This window comes from Lytechinus pictus, chromosome 9 (assembly GCF_037042905.1).
Source record: "Lytechinus pictus isolate F3 Inbred chromosome 9, Lp3.0, whole genome shotgun sequence".
Lineage (NCBI taxonomy): Eukaryota > Metazoa > Echinodermata > Echinoidea > Temnopleuroida > Toxopneustidae > Lytechinus > Lytechinus pictus.
This window is the reverse complement of record NC_087253.1, coordinates 11,803,298-11,827,761: the sequence shown is the minus strand read 5'-3', so window position 1 is coordinate 11,827,761 and position 24,464 is coordinate 11,803,298. Positions and strand designations below refer to the sequence as shown.

General features: G+C 36.1%; 1 protein-coding gene across 8 annotated transcripts; it reads right to left on the bottom strand.

Moving 5' to 3' along the window:
- Positions 1-89: 89 nt before the first annotated feature.
- On the bottom strand, positions 90-23,814 carry LOC129268283 (prostaglandin reductase-3-like). 8 transcript variants are annotated; one of them, XM_064104694.1, is made up of 13 exons: positions 23,705-23,802; positions 18,460-18,595; positions 14,960-15,047; positions 13,325-13,423; positions 12,477-12,575; positions 11,040-11,079; positions 10,338-10,366; positions 8,887-8,961; positions 6,365-6,436; positions 4,578-4,639; positions 3,674-3,773; positions 3,050-3,235; positions 90-2,441 (listed from the first exon to the last, which is right to left on the bottom strand). In XM_064104694.1, the coding sequence occupies exons 2-13, from the start codon at positions 18,585-18,587 to the stop codon at positions 2,370-2,372; spliced, it is 1,050 nt and encodes a 349-aa protein (XP_063960764.1). In that variant the 5' UTR covers positions 18,588-18,595; positions 23,705-23,802; the 3' UTR covers positions 90-2,369. The 8 variants fall into 8 exon arrangements, with proteins under 8 accessions (XP_063960764.1, XP_063960766.1, XP_063960765.1 ...); XM_064104696.1 differs by lacking the exon at positions 23,705-23,802 and adding an exon at positions 23,426-23,531; XM_064104695.1 differs by lacking the exon at positions 23,705-23,802 and adding an exon at positions 23,452-23,526.
- Positions 23,815-24,464: the final 650 nt, after the last annotated feature.

Sequence of the window (24,464 nt, the reverse complement as noted above, 5' to 3'; positions counted from 1 at the left end):
TTGTCTGATTTCTGTTTTGTATTATGGGTCGAAGAAGGTCTTGCCAAAGTAACATTCCACTGTGAACATAACACCAATCAAAACATGGGTTCTGGATGTCCATTGCATAAGTTAAAAACTAATACAAATTTTATTTCAATAGTGTATAATATTGACTGATAAAATTACATTTTCCAAATGAATAATGATAAATGGTATTTGGTTTATTGAAATTCATTCTCAGCCAAAGGCTGAAATGTATAATCTTTTACAAAAAACGTACAAGTTGGTTTTATCACATAAAAAAGATATTAATTTGAAATACACACGCCGCTTTTATCAAGTAAAACGACAAAGCAGGGGAATGAGAGCAGAACATTAGGGTTTAGCAGAAGTGAAAAGGGAGAGGAGAGTAGAGATAGAACAGAGCATAAGAGAGAGAGAGAGAGGGGGGAGTAAGGATAAGGGATAGATGGAGTGGAAAGTCGGAAAGAAGAAGGTTAGAAGGGGGAAAATTCAGGAAGTTGTAAGGCTACAAAATTCAAAAGGTTAGAAATTAAAACAATATGGAAAGTAAAATATTAACATATATCCTGATTGAACAAATATTTTTTAAGAGATGGTGATAACACAACCACCCTCAAATTGATTCACTACAATGTATTTCTTTCACTAAACATTGAAAGATATATACGGTTCTATAAGTATCCATAATAATGATCACTCAATTCCTCAACTTGGCAGTGCGATGAAAATCACCCCTATCATGCAATTCAACAAGTTTCTAACTTCAAAAGACATTCATTGCACTCTCTATTTGCTATACTGTAATGTCACAAATAAAGAAATAAATTACCCAATCATCAAATTAATTATTGCATATTTCAAGACAATCATCAATACAAATCAATCACAATCACACAATTCAATTTTACACACAAACAAAATATTGGATTCAAATATCTTCTCCGATTAAAAAAAATGAGGTAAATCACCCATATACCTTGGCATCATGTATTAAAGCTAAATGCTACTGAAATATTCTGATACACAACTTTGGTCCGAAGCTGAAATCACATGACAAATTCTGAATTCAATTTCTTATTAATATTTCAAGATTTGACCACTAAAAATATATCTTATATACATGTACAAGTAGTCACATCTAATTGTGTCATAATTAATGAATGGAATTTGAGTCATTAAAAATTAATTTTGCCCCCTTTTTCGGGGGGGGGGGGGGGGGCTTGAAAATCTTTAATGAACAGTAACTACTCTATGAGGTTCTAAATCCTTATTATTTTTTTCATACATAGTGCATCATTATTTTGTCAATAAAATAATCATATCTATAAATCCTGACATAATTGCATACTAAGAGAGTTGACATGATTTCAATAAGTGAGGTGCAAAGAGTACAAAATTAATTATTTTCAACCTAAGGATTACTTTCAATTTTAGTACTGATCATGATCTAAGAGGCAAGCTTCTTTATGAAAGTTATGAGGTACCAATCATTTACTCTTGTTTGGCATTTGACAAATCCAATTTTATGATATCAAACGTGTCAATCAAATTTCTTGTATGTTATAGCGCAAACTGTATTTAAATGTTTTCCATGACTTTCAAGGACCCATTTCATAAAACTTGTTAAAAAACAATAAAGCAAAAACCAGTTTAAAGCTACTGAAATCATTCAATTAGATTGGTTGATAGCATATTTGTTTCATAAATCATGCATTTTGTTATTATGACAAGTATTTGTGAAACAGGACCCTACATTGTGTAGAACCCTGAACAGCCATGAAACCCATGTGGCTGTCTCATCACAATTAACAATTTACATAGTACAGTGTAACCTGCTTTAGGAAGAAGTCTGTGAAACAGGTCCCAAATTAAAGAGGCATCTTACCAACAGTCAAAATCTCATCTATCGCACAGAAATCTCACATGCATCTTTTCATCACAAATCTTCACTTTCCATCATAGGAAAAATAGTGGGATGCTGGAAAAGTCGCTCTGAAAACATGCATAGTGCCTTTAAATCAGGACTCCTGCTAATAGATGTGGGAGATGATGTAATATGACGGTTACTAGAATGAAGCACTCGGTCTTAGAGGGCACATGAATGGCTCTCGGTAGTGAGTCTTCAGAGGGTCTTTACAAGTGGCCAAGTTTATTGCTCTAGCTTTTCATTCCTCCGCACCACATTACATTGTGCGTGTTACAATATAGTTTGGGGGGCAACAGCAGAGACTTTTGGTCAGGTGCCCAAGTGCCACATTTGCATTAATGATTACGAATGGTTTGTCATTTTGACTTGAAAGACTGTATTATCATAACCTGATTAATAAACAGACATGACCTGCCCATTTCTTCATGCGATGTCTTTACAGCTTAGGCTTTTCTTCTGGGTTGATTTCTACTACGATCTTGCCTTCGCTCTTCTTAGTGTACAGGTACTGAGAGAGACAAAAACAAAAAGAGAAAGAGGGGAAGGGGGGGGGGAGAAAGAGATTACGATTATGCTAACCTTAGTCATAGTCACTCTTCTATGTCTTACTATATTCAATTATATGATGACAGAAGGGGATCCTATTGACGTGATATACTTGACCTATTGTAATAATAGTGACACAACAAATGCTCCTGCGACAATTGTTCCAGTCTTCATATCTCAGAGTATAAAGGGTTACAGTTAGGTTTGCCACAGATTTTTTGGTTCAGAATAATGTAAAGATAAGGATTAGGGTTTATTTAGTTTTTTAACTTTGAAACAATCCAAATGCCCTAAGCTATCCCCTCAGGCATATCAAAACTGTTCCCAAGGTACCTTGTGTGTGTAATGAGTACAATTGCCTTGATGACTGCAATATTTGTATTAAGATCTTATAATCAGAGCTCTTTTATAAGTGTGAACAAAGTGTTTGTGTTAATAAAAACATGGCTAACATGTATTTTTTTTTTCGTGCCTGGCTATCAACAGAGCTTTGTTCATTTTGTTGCAACCAAATTGAATATAGCCAAATTCTATAACATTGATTCAAAGAAAAGCGCCCTCGCTACTTACATCTACAGCATCATAAACAGCTTCTAGGCCAGTGAACGGTCCCTTGGGGTCATGCTTGCCTTGGTCGTAACTGACCTTGAGTTGACCTCCCATCAGCAGCTGGGTCAGATTGGTCAAAGATCGCTTCCAGAGGTCAGCAAAATGGAAGAGAAGGAACCCTCGGATGGATGCAGACTTCTGGAGTACCTAAGATTAAACAATTATTTCATCAAGGTTACTATCGAGAAACAACCGCATGGAGTGTTGAGGCCCAGTGGAAATAGTCTGACTTTGGAACAGATCGAGGGACATGGGTTCAAATTCCAGCCATCGTGGTTATGTCCTTTGGCAAGAAATGGATCTACATTGTGCTGCACTCAACCCAGGTGAGATTTCTGGCAGGAGTTTATTTCTGGAAATGTTTAAAATGGCTTTGGGGCTAGAGCCGGGGTATCAATATCAAAGTCTTCTGGCAGTATATAGGGCCGTTATACAGTATAATAACATGATATGCCCTTTACGATAACTGTATTAATCAATATTGTGTCAATATCATTATCAAAAATGTATTAAAGAATGACCAAGATAGTTCATTTCAAGTAATGGAGAATAAATGAGGGTGCGTCTTAATAAAGAAGTACTTACTATTCCGGACCATGATGCTTCATTCTTCGGAGCCAGGGCGCCCTCTTTCTGATAGCTCTCAATAAATCCAATAACGATGATCCTCCCCTTGTTGGCTAATCTGATAAACAGAAAGCAAAACAAATACAAGTGATGCAGATTACAGGATCACTGGACCTTGCAAAACTAAGACAACCTCACAAAATATCTTTCTTTAATACACAAGTGCTATTGGAGTTGAAAAAAAAGTTTAATAGTTAAACGAAAGTTAATGCTCTTGAATAGCACATTTATTTAAACACTCTTTGGTGTTAGTACGTTCAATCTCCATGGTGTTAGTACGTTCAATCTCCATGGTGTTAGTACGTTCAATCTCCATGGTGTTAGTACGTTCAATCTCCATGGTGTTAGTACGTTCAATCTCCATGGTGTTAGTACGTTCAATCTCAATGGTGTAAGTACGTTCAATCTCAATGGTGTAAGTACGTTCAATCTCAATGGTGTAAGTACGTTCAATCTCCATGGTGTTAGTACATTCAATGTCCATGGTGTTAGTACGTTCAATCTCCATGGTGTTAGTACGTTCAATCTCCATGGTGTTAGTACGTTCAATCTCCATGGTGTTAGTACGTTCAATCTCCATGGTGTATATATCACTCAACACCTGAGAATGTGGCTACCTTAAAACACCAGCTTTTGAAGTTCTTAACGCCATAATTTTTACATTTTATATCACGATAAGGAAGGTCTTTGTACATTTCACATACAGAAATCTGTTTTTGAAGACCACCTGCTCATAAAAACGAGAGTCATAACTATAATGAACATGCCACACTGATGTAATACTAATGATGACAAGGATGAAGTTCAACTTGGGTTTACTTTATTTAATTAAACTTGGATTAACTTGGTATAATTAACTTACGCCTTGAGACAAGTTGAAAACATCTCCCCACCGATGGTCTCATAGACGACATCAATGCCTTCCTGGGAAAGATAAAATAGTACACAAATATCGTAAATCAATAGGGGCATTAAGAATTACATACACAAGGTAGCCAGGGCCCCATATCACACATGTTAGCAATTAATCGCTTATTTCAAAGAAAAATTTTGGGCCAGTCTTACAAAAAGTTATGATTGATCCAATCAATCGCATCTATGGAAAGCCAGTAAAGTCAACATCTAAAATGCACGCTTGTTTAAAAAAAAATTAGATATGAATGTATATCCATACATGTAAATTCATTAATTTCTTGACAATTTGGTGTGTTCTACTTTGTTTACAAAGGACATTTTGCAAATTTCCTGTAGAAAAATTATGACACTGATGGATTTCCAGATTTACGATTGATTGGATCAATCGTAACTCTTTGTAAGACGGGGCCCTGATTGGTTCCTGGTTAGCCTGTTAAGCAAAACGCACATGCAATAATTAACTTGATTTAATTAAGTTTCATTGATTGATTAATCACTAACATCTGTGTTGTTCTAGAACAAACCTGGTGGGTATTTCATAAAGCTGTTCGTAAGATACGAATGACTTTACCCACGACTGTGCTACGTGATATCCCTATATAATTGATTTATGACCTAAGATTTATGACCTAAGAACATGTTCCAGTCTCGCGTAAAGTTGTGCATAACTTTACAAACGCCCGTAAAGTTGTGCGTAACTTTACGAACAGCTTTATGAAACACCCACCTGGGTCCCATTGCATATAAAAGACAAGTGACTATTTTGGTAACCTTCCCATCCATTGGTAACTACCATGGTGATGATGCTAAGCAGCCAATCAAAATCAAGGATTTCAGGATGGTTATTATTGGATGGAGGAGTTACCATGGTCATAGTAGCTTTTATGCAACAGGGCCAAGACGCTTTTAGATGCATTTTGAGAGCAAAAGACTCCCATTCAGAAAGTCTTCCCAACACATGGTGAAACAAAACCCAGTATGGGTGGTGATCTTGGAAAAAAGGGTGGGGGGTGTCATGTTGCCCCGCCCCCACCCCCCCCCATTTTTTTTTTATATTTGAAAAATAATGTTGCATTTGTCTACATGAAAATAAAGATGTAAACATGAATTTAAAATCAATTAAACAAAATATGTGGGTATAAAAAACACAGCATAGGATCAGAGCATACATGTGGTCAATACCATTGAAGAGCCACTTGCTTTTGTTCATGTGGGGTGATGACAAGAGTTAACAAAAGTAAGCCAGAGCTGGTGAATATGCATATTGAATTGAATAACTTCATTGTCCATAAAGGAAATTTTTTTTTCACTGGTTTACACACATGTACATTGTAGATACAATGTATATACACAGAACAAAACAAAAGATGATGAAAACATGTCAACACGAGGAAATGATTCCAACTCAGGTATACATGGTTCACTCAAAAATTTACAATACACAAGTATTTGAAATACAAGTCAAGGTTAAAGTCGGGTTTAGGAATAAATTCATATTCTAGATTAATCATGTTCAGGTACAAGTACTGTAGTTATCTGCAAGAAGTAATGGATCAAGCTGATGCAAGTGCAATAGCAATAGAGAGTAAGGGAAGTGCAAGAGAGGTGTGTCTGATTCTAAGTAAATCTTTAATTGATATCAGTGAAAATTCATCAACTCTAGCAGGGAAATGGTCAACTGAAATATACAATATATCAAGAAAGAAATAATAAATGAAAACTATATTAACATACCGGGTACTCTGATCTGAGCACATCTTTGAGATTCTCTTTCTTGTAATTGACAGGTCGATCACATCCAATTTTCTGTAATACAAGACAGATGGAAAATGTAAAGTTCTTAAAAAAGAAATTCTCTAGGCTCTCTGGAATAATTCTCTTTGCAAAGCAACTGTTACTGTGAATTTCAATTTCAATTTTCAATTTCAATTTCAATTTATTTGCTCATAAAAATCCATACAAAAACATACATATACAAAGTATCATATTCACAAAATAGAAAAAAAAAACAGCAAATAGAAATAAACATTGGATTGAATATGAGAGGGACAGCAAGAAAGGAACAAGCCTTGTGATAAGCTGACCCTATAACATAATAATTATACAAAGACTTCAATAACAAAGATAGAAAAAAATCACTAAACTACAACAAAGGGGGGGGGGGTGCCTATAATGCCTGAATGAAATTTATACAAACAAACTTTATGAATTACTATTTAAAATAAATTGCCTTGATTTTGACTTAAAACATTTAATGAAACTGATTGCTTGATGTCTACAGAAATAGAATTCCAGAGTTGTGGTCCTTGAAATAAAATTGAGTTTTTAAAAGATGAGAGTCTTGGCTTAGGTAAATGGAAATCCTTTGCATTTCTTGTGTTGTATCCATGGAAATCACAATTGAACTTAAAGAATGTTTTGATATAATCTGGCAAGAGGTTATTGTTACATAAATACATAAATATAAGAATTTGAAATGCATGAATATCATAAAATTTTAATACATTCAATTCAACAAATAGAGGATTCGTATGGGCAAGGTAAGGAGCATGAGACATAATTCTTATTGCACGTTTTTGTAAAATATATAATCTATCAATGTGAATGCTACTTGCACTTCCCCAGGCTAGAATACCATAATTGAGGTATGGATATACAATGGCATAATACATTAGTTTTAAAATCTCCTTTGGAAATGATCTTAATCTATACATTATTCCTATATTTTTGGCAAGCTTATTGCACAGATTATCAATATGATTTTTCCATGTAAACTTATTATCTATTGTTACTCCTAAAAATTTTACTGACGTTACACACTTAATATCTGTATTGCACATTCTAATTGAAAGACTATCTGGTAAAAATAAATTACTAAAAATCATATAATTGGTTTTGGCAAGATTAACTATCATTTTGTTTGTATAAAACCACTCAGATATTAATTCAAGTTCAGAATTGAATAAATTGTGTAAAACATGATAGTTTGTATGAGATAAAAACAGACTAGTGTCGTCAGCAAACATAATACAATGTAATAAGTTGGATACTTTACTAAGATCATTAATAAAGAGGAGAAACAAGAGCGGTCCCAAAATAGAACCCTGAGGAACCACACATGAGATAATCTTAAGCTGTGATTTGCATTTGGATATTTCAACATATTGTTTTCTGTTGGATAAATAACTTTTAAATAATTTAAGTACATTACCTCTTATGCCATACAATTCTAGTTTGTTCAATAAAATAGCGTGATCAACTGTATCGAAAGCCTTCTTCAAATCTAAAAACATTGCTATCAAATATTTCTTATTATCAAGAGCGTTGGTAACAGTATGGACAAAATCAATAAGAGCCGAAGAAGTTGAATGACCAGCACGAAAACCGTATTGATGTAGAGATAATATATTGCACTTGTTTATAAAATCAAATAATCTATTATATATACACTTTTCTAAAATCTTTGAAAAAATTGGCAAGACTGATATGGGTCTGTAATTTGAAACATTTTCACTCGGACCATTTTTATATACAGGAACAACACGAGCAATCTTTAATTCATCAGGAAATATACCGAGATCTAAACATTGATTGAATATTGCACAAAGGGGTTGACATAAAATATGTATTGATTTCTTTATAACCTTGATACTTATATCATCATACCCAGGACTGCAATCACTTTTTATGCTTGACACAATATCAATTATCTCGGTACAAGTGATTGGTTTGAAAAAACAAGATCTTGGATTTCTATCTAAATATCTACAAAAATTCAAATTTAATTATTGCCCTGATCAACAGGAAAATTCATTTCAGTTACAATATTGATAAATAATTCATTGAATACATTACAAATAGCAGAGGTATCATATAATACTTGATTATTACATTTCAGAAAATCAATATTGCACTTTTTATTTGCACGACCTATTGCACAATTAACAGTATTCCAAGTTTTTTTCACATTTCCTTTGGAATTTGCTCTGTGACAAGATGAAGTCATTAAATAAATCTAAAAATGTGATAAGTAGTTGAGATTTTCCACACACAGTGCCTGATAACACCAAATCTGCAGACTAGATAATGCAGCAGATTGCTACACACAAATGCATATCTGCCAAAAAAATTATTGATATTAGAGTGGTACTCTTATCTCGACATCAGAGATAAATTGATGAATAAATTCAACGCTTGGTTTGAAAAGCTCTGATCATCCCTGTATGAAGTCTCCACCTAGATTATATGCTACATACCTTTAGAAATTCTACTTTTGAATCTGTTGAGCAAGTTCCTATAACATGGCATCCAGCGAGCTTGGCCAACTGGACCTAAAATAAGAGATACATGTAAAATCAATCATCTAATTAATCTCAAAGATCATTAATGAAATTAATCTCAAGTTTATTGTTTATTGAAAACTGGGTCACAAGAAGTTATCATGATTGCATGTTAAATTGCCCCATGTTTCAAACTCAGGGGCTGTTTAATAACAATCTTCGTAAGTTACGCACAACTTTATGAACGACTGGTAACCTTTCTTGTGCTAAATGATATATCTCCGTGCATCTGAAATCTGAATGTTTCTGACTTAGCACCTAGGAAAAATTTGCTAACAAGTAAATGAAACACCATCCAGGGTCCCGTAGCACAAAGGTTAGCGATTAATCGTATGCTTGATTTTCACGATTGATTGTACATTGTAGTCAATGGAATCAATTGTAGAAAATTGTTCTACGATCATTGCTAAGCTTTGTGTTACGGGCCACAGGTTTCAAATGCAGTCTGGTCTTAAGTAGATGTTAAACTCTGGAACTTAAGCCAGTAGTTAAAGGACAAGTCCACCCCAACTAAAATTTGATTTGAATAAAAAGGGAAAAATCCAACAAGCATAGCACTGAAAATTTCATCAAAATCGGATGTAAAATAAGAAAGTTATGACATTTTAAAGTTTCGCTTAATTTCACAAAACAGTTATATGCACATCCTGGTCGGTATGCAAATGAGGAGACTGATGATGTCATCCGCTCACTATTTCTTTTGTATTTTATTATATTAAATACGAAATATTCTAATTTTAAGTGTCAAGTGAGACATCGATTAATTCCTCCAGAACATGTGGAATTAGCATTGTTTAATATTATATGGTTCAGTCAAGTTGGTCATTATTGTCAAATCTGTAAAAAATGAAATATTGTATAATTCAAACAATAAAAAACAAAAGAAATAGTGAGTGAGGGACATCATTGACTGTCTCATTTCAATGTCACTTAGTTGTGCATATCACTGTTTTGTGAAAAATAAGAGAAAGTTTAAAATGTCATAACTTTCTTATTTTACATCCGATTTTGATGAAATTTTCAGCGTTATGCTAGTTTGATTTTTCTCTATTAATTCAAATCAACATTTTTCTGGGTTGGACTTGACCATTAAACAACTTTAACATGTCAGGTTCAATCTAAAAGCTCCTTTGACACTCAAATCATTATATCTGTCTGGGAATAATAACCAGAATAGTTTTTTTTTTAACCATTAAGATATGGACAAAAAACATATAGTGTAATCAAAATGTTGAAATTTTCAGCTTCCCATGTCAGAGTTATTGCATAACTGGATTTCAAAATACAGGCCTATGTGCTAAGGAAAAGCCATAAACATGCACAATACAATGAAATGTACATGAGAGTGCTGGGGTTTCAGGACTTACTGCAAATTGGCCAGTTCCTCCAGCAGCGGCTTAAACAGAAAAGATAACATAACACCAAGGTTATTATGATGAGGTTTTTTTTACATCATACATCATTAGTATCTATAGGTCAGTGTATAATATCAAAATATAGTGACCAGGAAAAAATCACAATTATTCTACTTTTGTCACTCCTCACCAGAGCTTAACATCATAATCTAGGCGGGGTTGCAGCTACTGTATTTGCTATTTAATGCACTGAAATCTGATGCGGTATGCAGGGTTCCCACAGAAATTTGAAAACAAAATTCCATGACTTTTCCATGACTAAATTGCTGCTTTCCATGACTTTCCATGACTTCCCATGACGTCGCGGGAGTTATGTAGAATTTGGGATGTCACAAAACTGGGAAAAATGGAAATCATGAACACCAATTATGATAGTAGAGTATGGTCACAGAGTATGAGAGTTGCGAAACACCGACACGACAAACTGGAAAGCTGCCATAGCCAAGAGGTAAATGCAATTCCATGACTTTTCACAAATTTTCCAAATTCCCTGACTTTCCATGACCACAATTTTTACAGGATTTTCCATGACTGTGGGAACCCTGGGTATGGGTATTTTCTTTCCTGTTACGCTAAAACATAAATGATATGTCGGATGTGGCAAGACTACAAAAGGTATTCATGAAAATATTTTAAGGTTTTTTTCCCCTTTACCTGTGATTAAAACGTTTTCTCCCTTCTTCAAGTCACCAAGCTATGAAGAAAATACAAAACAAAATTGAATGATATTATTCATTCTCATTCAAGATAAAGTAAAGACATCAATTGTACAGGATGATGCTTTATTCTCTCAAAAGATGATCATCCTTTTAATTACAAGGCATGGATTCTATCATCACCACCATGCTCACTATCTCCATCACCACTATCATCATCATCATCATCATCTTCATTATCATCATTATCATTATTATCATCATCATCATCATCATCATTATCATCTTCATTATCATTACCATTATCATCATCATTATCATCATTATCATCATCATCATCATTATCATCATCATTATCATTATCATCATCATCATTATCATCATTATCATCATTTTCATCATCATTATCATCATTATCATCATCATCATCATCATTATCATCATTATCATCATTATCATCATCATCCTTATTATCATCATTATCATTATCATCATTATCATCATTATCATCATCATCATCATTATCATCATCATTATTATCACTGACATCATCATCACCACCACCATTATCATTTTCATTAAGATCATCGTCACTTTCACCATCATTGTCATCATCCTCATCATCACCACCATGCTCACTATCTCCATCACCACTATCATCATTATCATCTTCATCACCAACATCATCATCACCACCACCACCGTCATCTTCATCATTATCACCACCGTCATACACAATCATCATCTTCATTATCACCATCGTTGTAATCATCATCATCACCATCATCATCATAATCATCACCACCACCACCATCATCATCATTTTCATCATTATCATCACCACCATCACCACCACCACCATCATCATAAGTATCATCACTGCCATCATCATCATCATCACCACCACCATTATCATTTTCATCATTATCATCACCACCACCACCATCGTCATCATCAATCATTGTCATCATCATTATCATCACCATCATCATCTTCATCATCATCATCACCACCGTTATACACAATCATCATCTTTATTATCACCACCATTGTAATCATCATCCTCATCACCATCACCATCATCATCATAATCATCACCACCACCATCATCATCATAAGTATCATCATCATTATCATCACTGCCATCATCATCACCACCACCATTATCATTTTCATCATTATCATCACCACCACCACCATCATCAATCATTGTCATCATCATCTTCATCACCATCATCATCATCATCATCATCATCACCACCACCGTTATACACAATCATCATCTTCATTATCACCACCATTGTAATCATCATCATCCCCATCATCATAATCACCACCACCATCATCATCATCACCATCATCATTATCAACATCATCATCACCATCACCATCATCCTCCTACTCCTCATCAGCATCATCATCATCATGAACTCACCTCAGCCAGACTAAGATCAGCTGTCATCCCACTGACCATCAGGGTTACAAAGTCTGGTTTAGCGGCCGGCAGAGGGATTGCCATTTTCGCTGGCACAGCCTTTCAAAATGAATGCGAACAAATAATTTTAGGTTAAGTAATAAAAGACGTCGATCAGTGCAATGACTTTGCCTAAATACCCAATATTAAACAGGTTATTATTAGGGGCTATTTTTTCCACAGTAGGGTGATTGCTGAATTTTTTTTTTTTTTTGGGGGGGGGGCTTTTTCTTTCAATTCAAGGGCAATTTTTGTGGAACAACACATTATGTTGTAAAAGTATTTCTCATTAATCTGCTGAAATTAGGAAACAAATTTTCGAACCTTTCTTGAATATTCTTTGTGGCAGATCTTGGGGTATCTTCAGAAAGAAAGTCGCCAAACTGCATTTTTTTTATTAGGGGAGATTTGGACTGTCATGAGGCAAAACTGCCTGTCACCCCCATGTGTTTCCTGTGCCGATATAAACCAATATATATCTCCAAAAGTGAAAAGAAATGTTAAAAAAGATATGGCAGCCACAACAATATGTAACAAAAACTTCATCTCAATAGAGATGGCATTGTGGCCTTACTTTTCAAGAGATTGAGATGTGATTTTTTTTTTAAGGAAATCACTCAAAACAACAGACAACACATAGTCATAGACCACTTTTTTTTTTAAATCTGCAGAATATGAGTAATGGTGTCTAGAGTCACCCTATGAAAATATAAACATAATAACAACCTTCCGCTTTTTTATAGGGCGTTTATAAAGCGGGGAAAATAGGATCAATTTTGTAAGGAGCCAAAACAGTGTAGTAAGCTTACAGTGTACTCCGAGAAGGCCCCCCATGTCATGCTGGCTATGGCCTGTCCAACTTGAAGGTTTTTTACTCCGCTACCAACACTCACGATCTCTCCAACACTCTGAAAAAACAAATGGGAAACAGATATGTGAAAGTTTTGAATTTTCATTAATCATGATAGACTGGTGTTGTTGTTTCCTGCTAGAGTTGCTATTTCTTTCTTACATATCTACACCTTACACGGGTCAGAAAAGTAAATTTAAGCAGAAATAGAATTCTTGGAATTAACATAATAATAATGTGCAACAATTACACAGTACTTGATAGAATAAACAGCTGCTTTACTATTACCAAAAGTTTAGCATGGCTGCACTGAGCAGGCTAGTGCTCAAGGGTGCAAAGAATTCCTTCCTACGGGGTAGGCGGGTACCCATTTACCACGCCCCGGTGAAGAGTTTCATATGTAGATAAATGCCTCGCCAAAGTAAGCAAATTGTGGAGGTGTCGTGGTGTAGTGGTTCAGTCACTTGACTCTTAATTAAACCAAGGGACAAGGATTTGAATCCCACCCGGGGCTAATGTTCTTTGGCAAGGCAATTATCCATGTTTGTCACTCTCCACCCAGGTGTTAAATGGGTACCCGGTAGGATGTGAACATCCATGTGATTAGATTGTCACGTGTGCACCGATAAACGGTTGACTGGCAAGGATACACCTGAGGGAGTAGAGATGATGCACTGTATGTGTGGAACAATGATGGACCAGGGTTATAATAACTACAATGCAAAGGGCTTAGAAACCAATGTATGAAGCATTATATAAATGTAACTACTATTATTAATATTAAAGGAGAATGAAACTCTTGGAGCAAGTTAGCTTTTGTGAAAGCAGAAAAATCAAAGAATAAGATCAACAAAAGTTTGAGTAAAATAGAACTAGCAATAGAAGAGTTATGAGCATTTGAATGTCGAGATCACTAATGCTATGGAGATCCTCCCATTGGCAATGCGACCAAGATCTATGATGTCACAGATGAACAACTCTCCCCTTTTGGACACTAAAAATATACCCCAAAACATCTCTTTTTGCTCATTCTAATCATATGACAAACGATTAATCAATTATATAATGTTGTGAAACCTCTGTACTTGTCCTCTCATAAAGAGAACACCTCACCTTGTGATAAACTCTATAAAAGTGAGAATATAAGTGAAATAAGTACTAAAGTAATGAGGGAGTTGTACGTGTGTGACATCACAGATCTTGGTCGCATTGCCAATGGGAGGATCTACATGGCATTAGTGATCTCAATTTTCAAATGCTCATAACTTTGTTAATATTCATTCAATCTTCCTCAAACTTTCAACAATATGTTTCTTTGATTTTTCTATTTGATATGGATTCAGCTGGTTTCAAGGGTTTCATTCTCCTTTAATATTATTATCATTATTATTATTATCATCATTAAATAGCTTGGTGGGATTTTAACCTACTCTACACAAAATAATACATTTTAATCTGTTTCACCAACAACTGGATTTCATATTTTCTGAAGAGGCCACTTGCCTAAAAATAGCAGCAGTTTCGACTTTGTGGCATTGAAATATAATCATATTTCTAGCTTTTCATTGAAAAAATTACAACCCTGCATACTTACCTCCATACCAGCACCGAAGGGGGGTTTACCCGTGTTAGCATACCTTCCTGCTGAAGCATTGATCTCAGATGCATTTATACCAACATACCTACAATAATAATAATAATAATAGTAATAATAATAATAATAATAATAATAATAATAATAATAATAATAATAATATATCGACAAAGTAGATAAAATGCTTGAAAAGGTGCAATCTAGTCCTTCCAGTTTGTTGGAGATAAACTGTCTTATCTGGGCAGGAGCAAAAACTGTAACAGAACATATGGGACTCAAGCTTCATTCATCAAACCACTCTACCAATCATAAGAAGAAGGCTCCTGAATGGAAGAAAAGGCTACAAACTAAGATAGCAGAACTACATAAAGACGTGGCTCAACTCGGAGAAGTAGATAAGGGAAACATCAAATCCAATCGGATGAAGAGCAATGCCAAAAGACTTCAGAAGAAATATCGCATTGACGATAAGACCCGTACTAGGACAACTGTTATAGAAACGCTCAAAATGAAGATAAATGCTCTCAAACACCGTGTTAAGAGATACACAAAGAGTAACAATTTCAAACGGCAGAATAAACTCTTCCATGGAAACAGAAAGAAATTCTTTCGTGAGCTGGATTCAAAGATGACTGAGACGAAAGATGTTCCATCGGCAGATGATATGAAGAACTACTGGAAAGAACTTTGGGATAATGATATCACTCACGAAGAAACTCCCTGGATTCAGTTGGAAGCAGACAAATGGTCCAAAGTGCCAGCGCAGCAGCTAGTAGACCTGACCTTACCTGAACTACACAATATCATAAGGAACACTCAGAACTGGAAAAGCCCTGGACCAGATGGTGTACAAAATTTCTGGATAAAGAGGTTTGGTAGCACCCATACTAATCTACTGAAAATCATCAATTACATTATCAGAGGGAACAGGACTATTGAGAAATGGCTGCCAATTGGAAGGACCTATCTACTGTACAAAGGCAAAGACCCAAAACAACCTAAGAACTATCGTCCAATCACTTGCCTTAATACTATGTATAAGCTGCTGACATCAACGCTTGCCATGCACATCGAACGACACATCGATGATCATGACATAATGGAGGTCACTCAGAAAGGTTGTCGGAAAGGAAAGAAGGGTTGTAAAGATCACCTAATGACAAACAAAGCAATAATCGGTAATGCTCGCCAAAGACAGACCAATCTATCCATGGCTTGGATAGACTACAGGAAGGCATTTGACAGCGTACCACATAGTTGGATCATCAAAGTTCTAGAGATGTATCACATCAATCCACAAATAGTCAAGTGCATATCAGCAGGCATGAAACAATGGAGCACTACTCTTTCGCTTACGATAGGCACCCGTTCGATGACAGTGGAGGGGGTCCGAATCAAGAGAGGAATATTTCAAGGAGATTCCTTATCTCCTCTTTTATTCTGCTTAGCTCTAAATCCAATATGCTCTCTCTTACACGCTACGAGTTATGGCTACAGATACAAAGGGCAAGATGTATCTACGACAATAAACCATCTGATATATATGGATGATATCAAACTCTTTGCAAAAAATGACGATGAACTTCACAAGATGATAGCAGTAGTTAAACATTTCAGCGATGACATCAAGATGTCGTTTGGTATAGACAAGTGTGCCAAAGTTACACTTGTACGAGGAAGGAGGGTAAATACAGGCGACATGTTTGTGCAAGATGAGGAAACATCAATCAAGGAACTGACAAATGATTCGACATATAAATATCTAGGCATAGCTGAGAATGATGTCATTAGCCATAACACAATGAAGGAGAAGGCAACATCAGAATACAAAAGAAGACTCAGGCTGATCCTCAAATCCGAACTGAATGCCAAAAATAAGATTGAAGCGATCAACACTCTAGCCATTCCTGTGCTTAGATACAGTTTTGGTATTGTTAACTGGAGACTAGCTGATATGTGGCCTAGATGTTATGACCAGAAAGCAATTAACGATGCAAAGATTACATCACCCAAAGGCCGCAATCGAAAGGTTGTACCTTCCCCGTGATCTTGGAGGAAGAGGTCTACAACAAATTGAGATGGTCTGGAATATGGAAGCAACGAACCTCGCCAACTACCTATCCAATCCACCTGATATACTGACGAGTATATCCCTCGATTATGATAATTGTCAAGCAATATACTCCATTAACAAGCAAGCATCTATCTTATTGGCACAACATCGACTGACACTACCTTACGGTGAAAAAGAGAAGGCAAGACTTAAATGCTCCTTTCACAAGAAACTTCAAGAGCAACTTAAATCCAAGCGACTTCATGGCCACCATGAAAAACAGACGCATCGGGAGTTCGTAAACCAGAAAGACACCCATCAATGGCTTAAGTCGGCGGGACTAAGAGGTGAAACTGAAGGGTTTGTTTATGCTATTCAGGACCAGGTGGTGAGGACCCGTGCCTACGAAAAATCTATCCTCAGAAGAGACACAGACGACACTTGCAGGATGTGTGGAAAAGAGACCGAAACAATCATGCATTTGGTATCAGCATGTTCGACTCTTGCTGGAACTGAGTACATCACAAGACATGACAATATTGCCAAACTTATCCATTGGCAACTACTGAAGGATCGCGGTAAAATGACTTGTGATCACGCTTGGGAACATCAGCCACAAACGATCACCACGATCAATAACAGCACCATATATTGGAACTGTGGCATACTAACGGATAGAACCATCAACTGCAACAAGCCGGACATCATCGTCAGAGACAACAACGTAGTAAATATCATTGAGGTCTCTGTTCCCCACGATATCAACATTGCTGTAAAGGAAAGAGACAAACGGCTCAAGTATCAAGACCTAAGGATTGAGATCGAGAGGATGTGGAACGTGAAAGCAGAGGTCACGCCAGTCATCATTGGTCACTCAGGAATGGTGAAGAAGGGAATGGAAGCCTGCATAACCAAGATCTCTCCTCACCTTCGGATGTACGACATTCAGAAGGCAGCTATCTTGGGTACAACCAGATTGATAAGAAAGACTCTCAGACATTAGTAGTGTAAAGTTCCTAGTTGCACTTGAAATTACTTGGTGCTTTTTGTTAGAGCAAAGTTATTCAAGAAAAAAATACGGACTTGATCCTGTTTAGAGGAATAATAATAATAATAATAATAATAATAATAATAATAATAATAATAATAATGATAATAATAATAATGATAATGATAAAATTAATAATAACAATGTAATGATAATAAAAATCATAATAATAATGATAATTTTAATAATAATAATAATGATAATAATAATAATGATAATAATAGTAATAATAATGATATTAATAATGATAATAACAATGTGATAATGATAATAAAAATCATAATAATAATAACAATGATAAAAATACTAATAATACTAATAATAATGATAATGATGATGATAATGATAATAATAATATAATAATAATATAATAATAATAAAATATCTCATGAAGCTGACCTTGTTCTCATAACCACTTCATTCTCAGCTGGTTCTATCATAGGAACAGTCATGATTTTGACTGCTTCTCTGAAGTTAGTTGAGAGTTTAGTGATCATCATCTTTCTAAATGTGTTCGGAAGAGCCATGATTAGTGCTAAAAGAAAAGAGGAAATAAACTAAATTTATTGTTTGGAATAAAAGACAGCTCGAGCTCATTAACCAAATTAGGGTTTCTTTCTATAATCTGATTTTTAAAGAAAACATCTGGTTTTAAATCTTATTTATCTCCAGGTTTTAGTTGAGACTTGTGTTTCATGATCATCAACTTTCTAAATATGTTTGCAAGTACGTGTCATAATAATAATTGATGATTAAAAAGTAGAATGTTGTTTGAGGTAAAAAAAAACAGTGGATGGATTATCATAATTTTATTAAAGGTTAAAGTTTTCATTTAAAATAGAATGAGAAGAGAACATTTTGGATTATGCAGTTACTACCGGTAAACACTTTCAGATTTTCATGTTAAATCAGTCACCTAAATCAGGCTACATATGCATCATTTGGAGGAGGCATATAGTATACACAAAATAAAAATAAAACATAAAAACAGAGAAAACTGTGAAAAAGTAAATCTGTTCATCAAAATTACATTTGCAATCTATTCATGCAATTCACTTGACTAGAACAATGCAGTAATTAATTTCAAAGTTATTACATTCTTTTCCATTATTATTCCAACTGGCAGTCATTCTCACAGGGAATTGATTTAGGATTTGTTAAACAGCAAAATATCCAATTAAAGTCAAATACACAATTAACATTAACAAGTAACTTTTAAAGTGGCTTTGCTTTAAGTTTAATAGTTTAAAAACATGCACAAACTAAAAGTAAAGCCAAAGGTTATAATCATATCTGGGCTAAAGGACAGATATGACACTGGTGTTGTTAAACAAACATGAGAACGCTGCCTCATGCATTACCAGGGGGAATCCTCAGTTGTTTTCCACCAGTCACTGGGAGTTTTGGCCCGTTAGAAACAATACTCCCTCTTGGTGGTGGGCCAGCAGTGCAAAGCACCACCTTCCCCGCTGGTAACAAGAAAAAAAGGGAAAGAAAAAGGAAAAAAAAAGGGGGAAGAAAGAAAGAAATAAAGGACAAAAATAAGTTGCTTAATTGCTGGTCACCCTCTTCCTTTGGACATACTTGGTCCAAATCCAAGCAGAACTCTTCTCTGCTGCCTCAGAAGCAGCCCTACAAACATGCTTATTCTCTCTATTTGAGAAACCCAACTCCCGAAACAACCTAGACAATGATTTTGCTATGAACCCACGACAACCAACCTCAAAGGGGAAGCAAAACACCTTCCAGCCTTTGCCTGTACACTCTGCCACAAATTCAGAATATCTTGTGTGCTTGCGCTCAAAGGCATAGTAAAAATTATCCTCCCAAGGGACGGTCAACTCTCCTAGAACTATTACCTTTGCAGAGTCAGTCCACAAAACAATATCGGGGCGGAGATTTGTAAACACCGCATGCTGTGGGAAACTCCCTTTTCCGTCCAGGTCGACTCTCACCTGCCAATCACGAGCTGAGGACAAGATACTGGGCCTCGTAGACCTTGCCCTTAATCTTGGCCTAGCCCCCCTCCTTCACAAAATCAATATGAGGCATACCCCCTTTGCAACACCCTTCCCAGAATTATGAGATGTCACCCTTTTTGTAACCGCCTCTTCAACAACCTTCAAGACCTGGTTATGCCTCCAAGTATACATCCCACAACACAGGCTAACCTCGCAGGCACTAGGTATGTGCTGAAGGGTACCTCTCCCTCCACAAGCACTACACTTATCAGGCTCGTTATACCACTTGCTGAGGTTAACAGGCGTAGGCAAAAGATCGTAGGTCGAGCGAACAACGAAGGAGATTCGAAGTGGCTCCATCTGCCAAAGTATAGACCATGTTAACCTTCTGGCTTCCGCCCCCTCCCACTTCGTCCATGAGCCCTGCTGGGCCTGGCCAACTGCTGTGGCCCATCTCTTCTCCTCCTCAACCTCTCTGATCTCCTGCACAATGAGGTCGCGCCGCTCCCGGGCTGAAGCTGCTGACCACCTCGTGGTACAAATGTAGAAGTCCAGCCCAGGCCCAAACGACCGGTTTGGGCAGCACCAACCATCTCCTTGTGTCTCAGTCTCGACTCAGCCTCTTTCACTGCCTTATCAGCATGCCACTTCCTTCCCGATTTCACATCAGGCTGGTAATCTCTAATGACCGGATCGCTAGAATCACGAAGCATCATAAAAGATCTTGCTTTCGTCACCTTGACTTCTTCAACCAATGACTTGACGGGGATGTTCAACTTTGTCTCAGTACTATGGAGAGCAATGTTGGTCAGAGAATTTGGAACACCCAGCCACCTCTTAACATAGACATTGATCTTACGCTCCATGGCTTTGACATACGACAAACCTATCTCATAGACAGTTAATGGCCACATGATGCGTGATGCCTGGAATATGCGAATGGGATATGGTCCCCAAGATATACCTCTGACCTGAAGGCTATTGAGAAAGTCCAGCGACGAGCAACCAAGCTAGTACCAACCCTAAAGGAAATGGACTATGGCAGAAGGCTACGTGCAATGAAATTACCTTCCATCAAGTACAGACTGCGAAGAGGTGACATGATTCAAGTCTATAAGATAATCCATGGCATTGACGATGTGAATATAGACCTGTTCTTCACGTCAGCTTCCACTCAAGCAACCCGTGGCCATCCTTACAAGCTCTTTCTGAAAAGGAGTAGGTTGAGTGTGAGGCAAAACACCTTCCGTGTTAGAGTGGTGAGCGACTGGAATTCTTTGCCTGCTGAAGTAGTCACAGCATCAACAGTCAATCACTTCAAAACAAAACTAGACAAGTTTTGGTCTGCGTGGCATTATGTTCACGCATGGGATTAGTAGTCACTGCATTGGCACAACAAAGCACAAATAGCACAGATAACAACTTATCCAAGCTAGGAAGACAATGTACAGTACAAGATAGACCTGGAAACTTGACTGCAGACACAACTGTATTTTTCCAGTAGATGCGGTATAAAGGTATAAAGGCATCAGCCCAAACTGAAGACACCACAGTTTAAGTTTGCCTGGGAGGCCACATTTATCAATTGACTCCAGACCTTTCCTGATCTGTTCCTCAGTGTCCTTAATTCTTCCTACATCTTTCAGGTCTTCGGTATACCAACGGCCTAAACTCTTAACCGGCTCATCCTGGATAGATGGGATCTCCTCCCCACACAACAGGAAGTGAAAATCACTTAGCCTACCTTGTTTCAACACAAGGCTCCTCGACTTCCTCGAGCTCATTAACCAAATTAGGGTTTCTTTCTATAATCTGATTTTTAAAGAAAACATCTGGTTTTAAATCATCTTATTTATCTCCAGGTTTTAGTTGAGACTTGAGTTTCATGATCATCAACTTTCTGAATATGTTTGCAAGTGTCATAATAATAATTGATGATTAAAAAGTAGAATGTTGTTTGAGGTAAAAAAACAGTGGATGGATTAATTATCATAATTTTATTAAAGGTTAAAGGAGAATGAAACCCTTGAAACAAGCTGAATCCATATCAAAGAGAAAAATCAAAGAAACATATTGTTGAAAGTTTGAGGAAGATTGAATGAATAATAAGAAAGTTATGAGCATTTGAATATTGAGATCACCAGTGCCATGTAGATCCTCCCATCGGCAATGCGACCAAGATCTGTGATATCACACACGTACAACTCCCTCATTACTTTAGTACTTATTTATCTTATATTCTCACTTTTATAGAGTCTATCACAAGGTGAGGTGTTCTCTTTATGAGATGACAAGTACAGAGGTTTCACAACATTATATAATTGGTGAATCGTTTGTCATATGATTAGAATGAGCAAAAAGATATGTTTTGGGGTATATTTTCAGTGTCCAAATGGGAGAGTTGTACGTGTGTGACATCACAGATCTTGGTCGCATTGCCAATGGGAGGATCTCCATAGCATTAGTGATCTCGACATTCAAATGCTCATAACTCTTCTATTGCTAGTCCTATTTTACTCAAAGTTTTGTTGATCTTATTCTTTGATTTTTCTGCTTTCACAAAAGCTAACTTGCTCCGAGAGTTTCATTCTCCTTTAAAGTTTTCATTTACAATAGAATGAGAAGAGAACATTTTGGATTATGCAGTTACTACCGGTAAACAGATTTTCATGTTAAATCAGTCACCTAAATCAGGCTACATATGCATCATTTGGAGGAGGCATATACAGTTTTTTATACACAAAATAAAACATAAAAACAGAGAAAACTGTGAAAAAGTTAATCTGTTCATCAAAATTACATTTGCAATCTATTCATGCAATTCACTTGACTAGAACAATGCAGTAATTAATTTCAAAGTTATTACCTTCTTTTCCATTATTATTCCAACTGGCAGTCATTCTCACAGGGAATTGATTTAGGATTTGTTAAACAGCAAAATATCCAATTAAAGTCAAATACACAATTAACAGTATCAACAAGTAACTTTTAAAGTGGCTTTGCTTTAAGTTTAATAGTTTAAAAACATGCACAAACTAAAAGTAAAGCCAAAGGTTATAATCATATCTGGGCTAAAGGACAGATATGACACTGTAAATAGTTTGGCCTCTCACCTACATTTACCATTCTCTTCCATGAACAATCTATTACAATATCCCAACTCAACTCAATGGCACGGGGTCGTGTTTGCACAGCTCTGTGCTTACCGTATGTCAACACACACTGCCAAGAATTAAGAGCTGGCAAAGTTCATTGCAAACATGCAAATCATTCATGCACACACAAAAATGAGAAAAACACAGTTAAGTTTGAAAATGATAATTTATGGCATCCCAATTAATATTCACTCTGCCAATAAAATATTGCGATTTCACTAAATGAAGAAAAATAAAGAATTATGTTACGTTGCTTCTGAACGAAGAATCATTACCGCGGACGGACTTCAATTCATCTCATCTCAGCTAAACTCCCATCGGAACCATCAACGCAAGTTTCCCCGATGGCTCTGGCATCAAACTGAGCACACGCTCGCTATTTATAAATTTACTGAGAGAACTGGAGCGATAATTCTAAGCAAGTTTGGGCTGATATAAGATACCCGAAAATGACTGCAACTTCAAAGTACTGAATAAAAAATGTTATCATTACATCATGATATTCATTTACTTAAAATATGCACTTACTTATGAAGTATTGTCCTTTTACCAGAAAATGTTAAAGAAAGGAGGAGGTACTGCACACTGCGTCGTCAGCTAGGTGTACTAGGCCAGCAGAAAATATTGTACCTCAATCTGCCGTAGATGGCTCAAACGGTGACGGTCAAACGTACTAATAATTTATATCAGCAATAAATTATAATTTAGGTTTATATAACTCTATGCTGCATCATCACGGTCGTCCGTCCTGTTTTTCTTTCTTCTCTATTCATCCTTTTAACTGTATAGACCATACATTCATCATCATACTTCCTCTTTTTCATTCTTTCAGAACTTTCATTTTACTTTCCATTTTCTGTCTTTTTCATCTTTTTTTTTTTTTTACAATCTTCCAATAATAGCCAACCCCACAAACAACTTTCTTTCTTTCTTTATAGGCCTACTCTCGATCTTCCAAGAGTCCTTCATTTATATTTAAAATATCCCCCATAGTAGTAAAGCATTTTATTTAATATAAAGATATGGAACCATGAAAGCATTTGTTTCCAGTCTGTTTACGTGCATTCTTGTGTTTTGTAGTTTGCTTCACCACAATCATCATCATCATCATCAATCTCATTATCATCACCATCATCATTACCACCAGCATCGCCACCATCATGATCATCACCATCATCATTCTTCTCATCCTCATCACCATAGCCACCATCATCATTATCACCACCACCATCGCCATCATCACCACCATCATTACCACCATCACCACCACCATCGCCATCATCACCAC

Coding starts and splice junctions, on each gene's coding strand:
- LOC129268283 (XM_064104691.1), bottom strand. CDS start 22,921: ATGACTGCCAGTTGGAATAATAATGGAAAAGAAG. Junction 18,596..22,887: donor GAATAATAATGGAAAAGAAG/GTAATAACTTTG, acceptor CTTTTCTTTTAG/CACTAATCATGGCTCTTCCG. Junction 8,962..10,337: donor GAGGAACTGGCCAATTTGCA/GTAAGTCCTGAA, acceptor CTCTTATTTTAG/GTCCAGTTGGCCAAGCTCGC.